Raw genomic sequence first — 12,614 nt, forward strand, 5'->3', positions numbered from 1 at the left:
GCTGCCTGCTCTGATGAGTCTCCATTTCTGCTGCCACATTTGGATAGTCGGGTCAGAATTTGGCTTTAACAACATGAAAGCATGGATCCATCCTGCCTTGTATCAGTGGTTCAGGCTGGTGGTGGTGGTGTAATGGTGTGGAGGAGATTTTCTTGACACACTTTTGGTCCATTAGTACCAATTGAGCATCATGTCATCCCCACAGCCTACCTGAGTATTGTTGCTGACCATGTCCATCCCTTTATGACCACAGTGTCTCCATCTTCTAATGACTACTTCCAGCAGAATAATGCATGCTTCAACGTATAGATACAAGATACAAGATGTGCAGCACCAAAAGCTATGGATGCTGAAAGACTGTGCTGGCATTTCTCTTGTGGTGTTGCTATCAGTGTGTGAAGAGTGGGAGAAGAGGCTTGCATTGACAATCCAATACAATGGGCAGCACAATGAACACATTTTATAAGTGGTCAGAAACTTGTTAATAACTCATGAAAGAATAATGTTACGTTAAAACCAAGCACACCAATGTTTTTATTGTGAAATTCCCGATAAGTTTGATGTGTCACATGACCCTCTTCCTATTGAAAAAACAAAAGTTGGATCCAAGATGGCCGACATCAAAATGGCCACCACCCATTTTGAAAAGTTTGCCTTCGCACATCTACTAATGTGCCACAAACAGAACGTTAATATCACCAACCACTCCCATTTTATTCAGGTGTATCCATATAAATGGCCCACCCTGTATTTTTGACTGATAAATTGAGTTAAAGGTGCAGTAGGTGATCTGCTAAAATGCTAATCGGTTAGTATATTAGCTTTGGACGGCAGGGGAGGGACTGTATTTCAAAGCCACGTCTCCTGAAATTGCAAACGTGCCCACTGCGACACGATAGCACAGGACAGCACACAACCCCAGTAGATGCGCAAAAGCCCAAATCTGCATTTGCTGATGGACAGTTTGAGCTACTTATCAGAATTATGGAAGATGTCGGCCCGACAATATTTAATTGGATGAACATTTTTTAGTATTATGCCTTATACAGAATATAAAAATACATATAAATACATTTAGATCATTTACTTTAATCACTACTATTGGACTGTGAGGGACTTTCAACCAGCACAACAACACATGTTTCTGAAGACAATCACCTACGGCACCTTTAACGAACTGCATGGTGTACCCCTCATTAGTAAGTCTCTCTGTATGAGAGCGCATGCTAAATGAGCAGCTGTAAATGTAAATAAATTGAACGTACTGAGTCCCCCGAGCTGTTTGATGATGGCCGCCAGTGTGCTGTTGGTGACACACTCCAGCTCGTTGGTCACTCCGTCGGGCAGCGCTCCTCTGCACAAGTGCTTGGGCTCGATGGTCCTCTTAACCAGAGGCATGACTGCGCTCAAATACTGTACACACACTGACCTGCGGAGACAAACACACACACATTCAGATGTAAAAAACACTCTCTGAAGTTCGTCACGCAGCAAAGACAAGGCTCTTCTTAAATGTACAGCTCAGCCCAGAAATGAGAAATCTGTATTTAATAAAAATCTGGGGCAGGTTAACGATCAAGAAGGTCGCTGGTTCGAGTCCCAGCTAGGTGAGTTGGCGTTTCTGTGTGGAGTTTGCATGTTCTCCCTGTTTTGCCATAGGTTTCCTCCGGGTGTTCCCCGACAAGTCCAAACCAAGTGTATGCCACAAGCCGGCTTTTGAGTGAAGGTCTCAGCTGTTAGATCGCCCCCTGGGGGCTGGCTGCAGTACTCCTCCTCCGAGTTAATGAAGGAGACTTGAGCCCCCCCAAATATTAATTACACTTGCAATAAAATGTCCCGAAAGATGGTTTTGGTCAATTAAGGCACTGGTTATCATGCTGATATAGGTGCAGATCTTTAATTTTGTAAACGGTTTGACACATAGTTCTCCAATTCCCCTATAGCGGATGTGTTTGGACCAAGTGTGCCGCAAGCCTACGTTTGAGTGAAGGTTTCGGCCGTTAGATCGCCCCCTGGGGGCTGGCTGCAGTACAAGTCATAAAGCCCGCCTCCTCCGTGTTAATGAAGGAGACTTGAGCCCAAATAAAAAAAAATATTACACTTGCAATAAAATGTCCCGAAAGATAGTTCTTGTCGATTAAGGCACTGGTTATTGTGCTGAAATAGGTGCAGATCTTCATTTTTGTAAACAGTTTGTTTTTAGCAGTAATTTAATGCTGGGCGTGTCATCGTGATTGACAGCTGTGATTGACAGTTTCTCAAAGCACGGCGTCTGAGCTTCGGCAGGAGACTGAAGTAGACTGAAATGTTATTATTCGATTTCTGTGTTATTTTACCATGACAAAATGAGTTCAGCAGTAAACTATAGTTTCTGACATACATGATCCTGGTGGAACACTGTTTATTCGCTAAGTTCAGGGCTTTTTTCGGGCTTTATTAGTTTGCTGATACACGCCTAGCCACCCAGATAGCAAAACACAGTTCCGGCTAGATTCTCGCCTGCCGGAGACTTATCTCTTAGAGCTCAGACTGACTAATGTTACCTCTGCTGGACCTACTCCGGATGCCTGGACTCACTGCCCGATTCCAGTCCGAGTCAATCGAGCCAGATGCGGCGGCCGAGCGAGCAGGCGCTGCCGCATGCGAGCCGGAATCAGCCCGCGACGCCGCGAGTAAGTTGTGCGCTGCGGCCTGGAGCTGGCGCAAATGAATATATAAAACCCTCATATTTGTTAACGTTATTACATCCATTTGTGTTGATATGACAGCAAACGCATGCTGAGAAGTTCGGGGGGTGTAGTTGATTTTACATAAAGCGTTTGATTGGAAGCTCGACTCTGCTCATTTTCGCGGCTCCTCCTCTGGCTCCATCAGACAGTCCTTCTGCGCATGTCAAGGCTCCAATTTCAGCAGTCTTTTGCGACAGTGCCCGTCAAGCAGGCGTTTTGCCCTCAAGGCGTTCAATGGGAAAAAGGGCTGTCGCGTCGTCCATATTTTTTACAGTCATTGGTTTGGACTAATGACTTGTAGCCGCATCTGGCCCGATTGACTAGAGTAGGTACAGCAGATGGAGTCAGGCCGAGGGGTAATTCTCCGGCAGGCGAGAATCTAGCCGGAACTGGCCCAAGTGTATTTTGCTATCTGGGTGGTTATGCGTGCATCAGCAAACTAATGAAGCCTGAAAAAAGCTCTGACCTTACCAAATAAACAGTGTTCCACCAGATCCTCTATTCCAGAAGCTATAGTTTACTGCTGAACTCATTTTGTCATGGTAAAATATCACAGAAATCAAATAATAAGACTTCAGTCTCCTGCCGAAAGCTCAGACGGTCTGCTTTGAGAAACTGTCAATCACAGCTGTCAATCACGATGACACGCCCAGCATTAAATTACTGCAAAAGACAAACTGTTTACAAAAATGAAGATTCATTGGTCCAAACACATGCGCTGTAGGGGAATTAAAGAACTGTGTCAATGTGAAAGTGTGTGGATGTTTCCCAGTACTGGGTTGCAGCTGAAAGGGCATCATAATGGTAAAACATATGCTGGAATAGTTGTCGGTTCATTCCGCTGTGTGACTAAACTGAATGAAATGAATAAAAATCAGTATAAAATAAACCATTATTTTGGATGCGATTCCATTTTGCCCAGCACTAATATCTACATACAGTTGAAGTCAGAATTATTAGCCCCCCTGAATTATTGGCCCCCTGTTTAATTTTATTCCCTAATTTTAATGTTTAAAATTGTGTTTAATGTTTAACAGAGAGCAGATTTTTTTCCAACACATTTGTAATCATAATAGTTTTAATAACTCATTTAATAACTGATTTATTTCATCTTTGCCATGATGACAGTAAATAATATTTCAGACTATTGCAAAAAAGAGCTTAAAGAGGCTAATAATATTGACCTTAAAATGTTTTAAAAAATTTAAAAACTGCTTTTATTCTAGCTGAAATAAACCAAATAAGACTTTCTCCAGAAGAAAGAATATTATCAGACATACTGTGAAAGTTTCCATGCTCTGTTAAACAACATTTTGGAAATATTTAAAAAAGAAAGAAAATTCAAAGGGGGGCTAATAATTCTGACTTCAACTGTATATTCACAGACATTGTGTAATATTAAATCAAAATACTGGCTTTATTATGTGGTTTGCGAAATTGAAATGAGTAATTTTGTCTCACAACAGACATAGAGACGAGGAAACGCTCTTTAATGATTTCAGCTAAGTTTAGAGAGTCATTTCTGTGTCATTATTTATAATGTCTGTGTCATTAGTTTTAATCGTGCATCCCTGTGAGCACAGCCAGTTAATTGTGTTTAATGTCTTTCCTAGTTACAGTCGGCTCTGTTATGGAGTTCATGAAGCATTCAGTGAATTTGCTGGAAAAGACACACTGTTGTGATCTTCTACCAATAAATGTTTCATTATCCTGCATAAAGCTTTTACATTGTTAAAATTAAATGTTGGGTTGTTTTAAACCCATGTTGAGTCACATATGGTGACACGGTGGCTCAGTGGTTAGCACTGTCGCATCACAGCAAGAAGGTCACTGGTTTGAGTCCCGGCTGGGTCAGCTGGCGTTTCTGTGTAGAGTTTGCAAGTTCTCCCTGTACATGTGTGTGTGTAAATGAGAGAGAGTGTAATGCTGTGTGTAGCTTGGTGCTCTCTCTCTCTGTGTGTGTGTGTGTGTGTGTGTGTGTGTGTGTGTGTGAATGAGAGAGAGAGAGTGGTGCTGTGCGTTGCTTGGTGCTGTCTCTCTCGTGTGTGTGTGTGTGTGTGTGTGTGTGTGAATGAGAGAGAGAGAGTGGTGCTGTGCGTTGCTTGGTGCTGTCTCTCTCTCTCTCGTGTGTGTGTGTGTGTGTGTGTGTGTGTGTGTGTGTGTGTGAATGAGAGAGAGAGAGTGGTGCTGTGCGTTGCTTGGTGCTGTCTCTCCCTCGTGTGTGTGTGTGTGTGTGTGTGAATGAGAGAGAACGTCCCGCCCAGATCTCTAATACGAAAAAGACAAACAGCTGACCGCGAACCTAAGGTCGCATATACAGTATTCAGTTTCTGAATGGTTTAGGCACAAGCCAACAGTTTGGTGACGCTGCCTGAGCCTTACGTCATAATTTTTTTTATTATGCATGGTAATACCAGATACCGAGGTAAAATAGGGAGGAGGTTTGACGGTATCAAAATTTGGATACCGCCCAAGCCTAGTGTGTGGGTCTGTGTGTGTGCATGAACTTTGTAACAACATTGTGTGTTACTCATCGTTGCACAGTCTTGAATTAACTCCACAACAAATACATCATTGGGAAAGTTATTACTGTAGTATTTTTTTTTTTTACAAATGTTACGTGAGATCTGCTTCATGTCTGTCACTGTGCTGTCTATCTGATGGAGTCGAGGCGGAGATTGAGGCGCACTCTGACAGGCTTGTATGAATGTTGGGTGGGGAGAACTAGCATTAAAGGAACAGGCCACAAATACAGCTACATAGTGTTCAGAGCAGAAAGTTCTGAAGGTCTAATAAATAATCTGATGGGTGTTTTGAGTTAACACAATCTGGAGAATGTGATTTTCTTAAACCTTAGAAAAAAGGGTAAAACAGGTGCCCTTTAAACTCTAAATGAAACTCTTAATTCTTTTATTAAACACATTTTAACAAGTATTATTAAGCGTTTTGTCCTTAATGAAGCTCTGAGGATATTTCCTGAATGTTTTATCATCTGCACAGCGCTAATATTTAGCTTCACGTCTTCTGGGTTCACTCACACAGACAATTTGCCTTGAAGCCAACGACCGTCTCCATGACAACCATCAAGGCCTCTCTCTCTCACGCCTGGCTGAATACTAGACCTTGTAAAGTGACTCTGAAGTGAGACAATAATGCGACTCCAAACACACGCTGCATTGTCAGATTCACCTCTGTCTGTTTCGCCAGAAAAAAAATGAGAAAACATTGCTTGAATGAGTTGCATTTATTAAAAATAGGCCAGCGTGCTCCCTGAGGCTGCTGTGAGCGCTTTCTGCAGCTGTTGCAATGGTGATAATTTGACACGGTCAGGATATACAAGTGGACATAAACATCCTGAAGGAGGAAGCTCAATCTGTCGTGCTCGTGACGCTCAATGAAACAAACGCATGCTACTTCAGCGATGTGACTAGCCTAGCAACTAGCCTCACATGTTTATTAGCACACTACACTAATACACTACAATTTATTGCTGCTTGTTCAAACTACTTATTTAAAATGAGCTGAAGCAACACAATTCAACACAGAACGTCATTGGTTTATGTTCAATCTGCTTAAAGGGAACCTATTATGCAACAATCACTTTTATAAGGGGTTTAAACACAGTTGTTTGGCAGCCGTGTGGGAATATTTCCAGCTGCTAATGGTAAAAATGTATTAATTGTATTATTTATAAATACACTTGATGTAAACAGTCTGCAGAAACACTTTGATTGACATTCTCTCTTTGTGCGTGTCATCAAAGGGGGAAAGCCCCGCCCACTAGTGACTATCTCTCCCTCATTAGCATAGGACGTTAGTCTTGTTTTGAATCTGCCACTATACTGACACACATGCATCTGTAGCTCCGCCTTCTTTTGAAAAGAGCACAATCTTATTTAAATTTAAAGCGACAGTCACCAAAATTCCACAATTAGGATTAAAGCTGGAATGGTTTGCGTTTTATTTTTGGCTAAAACATCATATATTTGCATAAGTTGACTTAATGGATTTGTGTTGGGACAACATAAAGTAATTGTGTGAAATATTGCATTATATACAGTGTACTTTGGGTCACATAAACAATAAATGTACTACTTCCAAGTGAGCATCATGTGCATTAGGACACTTATAATGCATAACTGCAACGGTATTACTTTTGACACTAACTAATACTGTAATGCAATACTTTTAAAATATATTAACTTCGTTACCGTTACAATATGATGCATTTGTCCATTACATGGTGAGTTAATACATTTTTGGCTGCAGTCTTGCCCCCATCTTCCAGTTTACAGCGGAGACGCATTGAGAGATTGGTGGATGCCAACCAACCACCGAAAAGAAAACATGTTGTGTATTTAGCCGACAGCTAGCTCTCTGCAACTCTCACATGATCGCCCACTGAAGCTAAGCAAGGCTGCGCCCGTCAGTACCTGGATGGGAGACCACATGGGAAAGCTAGGTTGCTGCCAGAAGTGGTGTTAGTGAGGCCAGCAGGGGGCGCCCAACCCTCGGTCTGTGTGGGTCCTAATGCCCCAATATAGTGACGGGGACTCTATACTGCTCAGTGAGCGCCGTCTTTCGGATGAGATGTTAAACCGAGGTCCCGACTCTGTGGTCGTTAAAAATAAAAGTGTGAATGAGTGTGTATGGATGCTTCCCAGAGATGGGTTGCAGCAGGAAGTGCTAAAAGGGCAAAAACATATGCTGGATAAGTTGGCGGGTCATTCCGCTGTGGTGATCCCAGATTAATAAAGGGACTAAGCCGAAAATAAAAAATGAATGAATAATTACTACAGTATTACACTATATTTTTCAACTATAGTGTATTATACTATACATATAAATAGTATTTACACCACTTTGTTATTGGATTACTGTATAATAATACCTATGGTATTTTTTAACGTGTAAAGAATCAAATAGAAAGAAACATTTTTTATTATTTATGTGCCTTCTCATTTTTTTCACTTCTACCGATATATACAGCAGCATTTTCTACTGATCCTCGCTAAACAGCCTTATTTCTCTGCACAGCTGAATGATCTGAGTGTAAACACACAGCCGGCCTCTACAGTCAGAGAAAGCAGACTGATTCACAAGACAAAACCATGGCAACGCCTCAGCTATGCTGATGGAGAGACATGCTATAGACTCCTTCACCAGAATCACATTTACGTAATCTGTTCCCAGCACTACAGCCTGGATTGTGAATCAATCTGTTTTTTCCCATGCCCTCGGCTGTCTTAAAGGGACAGTTCACCCCAAAACGAAAACTCCACTTGTTGTAAACCTGTTTGAGTTTCTGCTGAACACAAAGTTATACTGATTTAAGCACAAAACAGTAATGCTGCATAAAAGATTTGCCAATAGAGCAGTGTTTCTATCCAATGAGTTGAGGAGAATGAAATTGGAATTTGCTAATAAACTGGTGGCAAATATCAAAAAGAGAAATGCAGTTTGTTGCGGTAGAAGAAGCCACTGAGTCTTTTTTCTTCTATCATAAATGACGTGTGCATTAGAAAATAAAATGCAATAAAGGCATGGTGGTCTGTGAAGACGTGAGATGCACAAGATAGTACTGGAGGTAATAATAATAATAGAATAATAAGTGGTGCAGTGGGTAGCGCTGTCACCTCAAAGCAAGAAAGTCGCTGGTTTGAGCCTCGGCTGTGGCAGTTTTCACTAATCGGCTTTAAATATTCTAGAAAGGAAACACGGATCAGCTCTGAATATTCTAGAAAGAAGGAAAAACTAATCGGCTCTGAATATTCTAGAAAGGAAACACGGATCCACTCTGAATATTCTAGAAAGAGAGAAACACTAAACGGTTCTGAATATTCTAGAAAGGAAACACGGATCCACTCTGAATATTCTAGAAAGAGAGAAACACTAAACGGTTCTGAATATTCTAGAAAGAAGGAAACACTCATCGGCTCTGAATATTCTAGAAAGAAGGAAACAAACTGGCTCTGAATATTCTAGAAAAAGACAGATATACAACTCTGCTCTGGATATTCTAAAAAGAAAGAAACACGAATCGGCTCTGAATGTTCTAGAAAGAAAGAAACATGGATGGGCTTTGAATATTCTAGAAAGAGAGAAAAACTAATCGGCTCTGAATATTCTAGAAAGAAGGAAACTAATTGGCTCTGAATATTCTAGAAAGAAACACGAATCGGCTCTGAATATTCTAGAAAAAAAGGAAACTAATTGGCTTTGAATATTCTAGAAAGAAGCAAACACAGATGAAAACACAATTGGCTCTGAATATTCTAGAAAGGAAACACGGAGCGGCTCTGAATATTCTATAAAGAAACAAACACAGATGAAAACACAATCGGCTCTGAATATTCTACAAAGGAGGAAACACTAATCAGGTCTGAATATATTAGAAAAGAGGAAACACTAATCAGGTCTGAATATTCAAGAAAGAAGGAAACAAATGAAAACACGAATCGGCTCTGAATATTCAAGAAAGAAAGAAATGAATTGGCTCTGAATATATTGAGAAAAAGAAAACACTAATCGCTCTGAATATTCTAGAAAGGAAACACAGATCAGCTCTGAATATTCTAGAAAAAAGGAAATTAATTGGCTCTGAATATATTGGGAAAAAGAAAACACGGATCGGCTCTGAATATTCTAGAAAGGAAACACGGATCGGCTCTGAATAATCTAGAAAGAAGCAAACACAAATGAAAACACAATCGGCTCTAAATATTCTAGAAAAAGACAGAAATACAACTCTCTTCTGGATATTCTAGAAAGAAAGAAACACTAATTGGCTCTGAATAATCTAGAAAGAAGAAAGCATGAATGAGCTCTGAATATTCTAGGAAGAAGGAAACACTAATCAGGTCTGAATATATTAGAAAAAAGGAAACACTAATCGCTCTGAATATTCTAGATAGAAGGAAACAAACTGGCTCTGAATATTCTAGAAAAAGATGGAAAAACAACTCTGCTTTGGATATTCTAGAAAGAAAGAAACACTAATCGGCTCTGAATATTCTAGAAAGTAAACACGAATCGGCTCTGAATATTCTAGAAAAAGACAGAAATACAACTCTGCTCTGGATATTCTAGAAAGACAGAAACACTAATTGGGTCTGAATATTCTGGAAAGAAGGAAACACTAATCTGCTCTGAATATACTAGACAGGAAACACAAATCGGCTCTGAATGTTCTAGAAAGAAAGAAACATGGATGGGCTTTGCATATTCTAGAAAGAGAAAAAAACTAATCGGCTCTGAATATTTTAGAAAGGGAACATGGATCGGCTTTGAATATTCTAGAAAGGAAACACGCATCGGCTCTGAATATTCTAGAAAGAAGGAAACTAATTGGCTCTGAATATTCTAGAAAGAAAACATGAATCGGCTCTGAATATTCTAGAAAAAAAAGAAACTAATTGGCTCTGAATATTTTAGAAAGAAGCAAACACAGATGAAAACACAATTGCCTCTGAATATTCTAGAAAGAAGGAAACACTAATCAGGTCTGTATATTCTAGAAAGGAAACACGAATCGGATCTGAATATTCAAGAAAGAAGGAAACAAATGAAAACACAACTGGCTCTGAATATTCTAGAAAAAAAGGAAATTAATTGGCTCTGAATATATTGGGAAAAAGAAAACACTAATCGCTCTGAATATTCTAGAAAGGAAACACGGATCGGATCGGAGAACTGTGCGGAGGGTTTTGCCACTCCATAAGCAGAAAACAACAATAAAGTGCATTGATTATTGGTTTCACACTAGTGTCTGTTAGATGTTAGCAATTAATGATAATAGTTGTAATTAGAGTGACACCAAGGTGTAGATCTTGATAAACGACTCCTGCCTCTTTTTCCTGTTGATTAGCACAACAGGGTCAATCAATTAAAGGCACAGCATGCAAGAGTAAATATGCAAGATTAACTACCATTAAAACACTGTGTGCTTACATTATCAGTTTTCTTTTCTATGGTAATTTAATTCGTTGTGATTTTACACTGTGATTAATGCAGTTTATGTGTTGTCACATGTCAACGGCATGCAAGATGTCCAGTTAACCTTGGATGAACATTGGATGATTTATTCGCATGATACTTTTCATAGATTATGCAACCATTTCAGATTGATGTGCATTAATTTCCTTCATTTTCTTGTCGGCTTAGTCCCTTTATTACTGTAATCTGTAATTTACAGTAATTTAGCCTACCCAACTCACCTATACCACTTGTTTTTTGGACTTGTGGAGGAAACTGGAGCATCCGGAGGCTTATAATATGACCTTATTTACTTATTTTTTTAATTAAAACTAGCTTTTATTCAATACAAACTGTAAAAAATAATAAATAAGACGTATTACGACTCCAGAAGAATTAGTTTTGTTTATAAGAAATACTGTGAAAACATCCTTGGTTTGTTAAAGATCATGTGGGAAATATTTATTCATCATTCATTTTCTTGTCGGCTTAGTCCCTTTATTAATCTGGGGTCACCACAGCGGAATGAACCGCCAACTTATCCAGCATCTGTTTTACGCAGCGGATGCCCTTCCAGCATCATTGGGAAACACCCATACACTCTCATTCACACACATACACTAAGGACAACTTTAGCTTACCCAATTCACCTGTATTGCAGGTCTTTGGACTTGTGGGGGAAACCGGAGCACCCGGAGGAAACCCACGGGAAGACAGGGAGAACATTCAAACTCTACACAGAAATGCCAAGAGGCCCAGCAGAGGCTTGAACCAGCGACCTTCATGACAAAGCCACTTGACTATCTTGTAAATAAACAATGCTGTCAGGACTCTTCATCATGATGACACTTTCATTGACATGAATACTTGCTTTCGAGGAATGAGCTCTCCACTTTGAGCAAGTGACACGCTTCTGCAGGTGATCAACCAGGTTTTGCAGTTTGTACTAATTGTTTAGAGAAATGCATTAACTCACAGGTGTCAAACTCAGTTCCAAAAGGGCCGCAGCTCTGCACAGTTTAGCTCCAACCCTAATTAAACACACCTGATCAAACTAATTGAGTCCTTCAGGCTTGTTTGAAACCTACAGATAAATGTGTTAGAGCAGGGTTGGAACTAAACTGTGCAGGGCTTCGGCCCTCCAGGAATTGAGTTTGACACCCCTGCATTAACTGTTGTGCAAATGTAAATAGTGTTGTGAGAAATGCACCAAAGCCACTGAGAAAAACTGTAACATCTAAAAAACTTTATTTTCATTTCACAGGACCTTTAATTCTCATTATTTTTCTCTGACCACACAGTCTGAGCTCTAGCCATTTCTCAGCTCCCCATTTCCCTCCTTCTCTCTCTCATTTCTGGCTATTATAAATTCTCCGTTCAGCACTGAATGAGAGTTACGCAAGAGCTTCTGACTTTCGGTGGCTGACTGTTGATTGCGATGACGTCACTCGCGCATAACGCCGTGCAGCATGACGTCATCCATCTATAAACACTGTGCTGGCATGCGAAATGATAACAGGTGCACACGGGAAAATGTCTGAAATGCTGACAGACACTAATGAGAAGGCGATTAAATCATCGCACACCCAATATACTTGTTCCGAAGCCCGTGTCAGAGATGATCCAGCACCGCTACATCCATGCTATCCATTCTGGCATTATCGCGTAAAATCTCATGCGATATTGAATTACGCGGAGTACTCACAGATAAGTGTAGTCGTCCCCTGTCGGTCTTCTTTGACGCGGACGTGTTTTTTCACGGGCTTTCCCCCCGTTTGCATCGCGTTGAGAAGCGCGGAGGTGGTGCTGATGCGTTGCGTTGCCTGGGAAGCGTCGCTGGTCGCTGCGCGCTGCAGAGGCGGTGCTACTGCGCACGCGCGCGCGTTCACAGTCACACACAGACCACCACCC

The 12,614-nt window shown here is 40.7% G+C and overlaps 1 protein-coding gene across 6 annotated transcripts in view; it reads right to left on the minus strand.

Annotated features, from left to right (window-relative positions):
* The window catches only part of si:ch73-362m14.4, a 28,288-nt gene extending 15,738 nt beyond the window's left edge, over positions 1 to 12,550 (minus strand). For 3 of the 6 annotated variants that reach the window (XR_012396963.1, XR_012396961.1, XM_003200906.6), the window contains exons 1-2: positions 12,409 to 12,550; positions 1,266 to 1,429 (exon numbers count right to left, since the gene is read on the minus strand). Coding sequence is in view for 2 of the 6 variants with exons in the window: in XM_003200906.6 (XP_003200954.1) it covers positions 1,266 to 1,398 (133 nt within the window). In the remaining 4 variants the exon portion in view is untranslated. Of the gene's footprint in view, positions 1 to 1,265; positions 1,430 to 2,543; positions 2,909 to 12,408 lie in introns of those variants that run through there. The other 3 variants (XR_012396964.1, XR_012396962.1, XM_073935537.1) reach the window with 3 other exon arrangements.
* Positions 12,551 to 12,614: the final 64 nt, after the last annotated feature.

Source organism: Danio rerio, chromosome 21 (genome assembly GCF_049306965.1).
Source record: "Danio rerio strain Tuebingen ecotype United States chromosome 21, GRCz12tu, whole genome shotgun sequence".
NCBI lineage: Eukaryota > Metazoa > Chordata > Actinopteri > Cypriniformes > Danionidae > Danio > Danio rerio.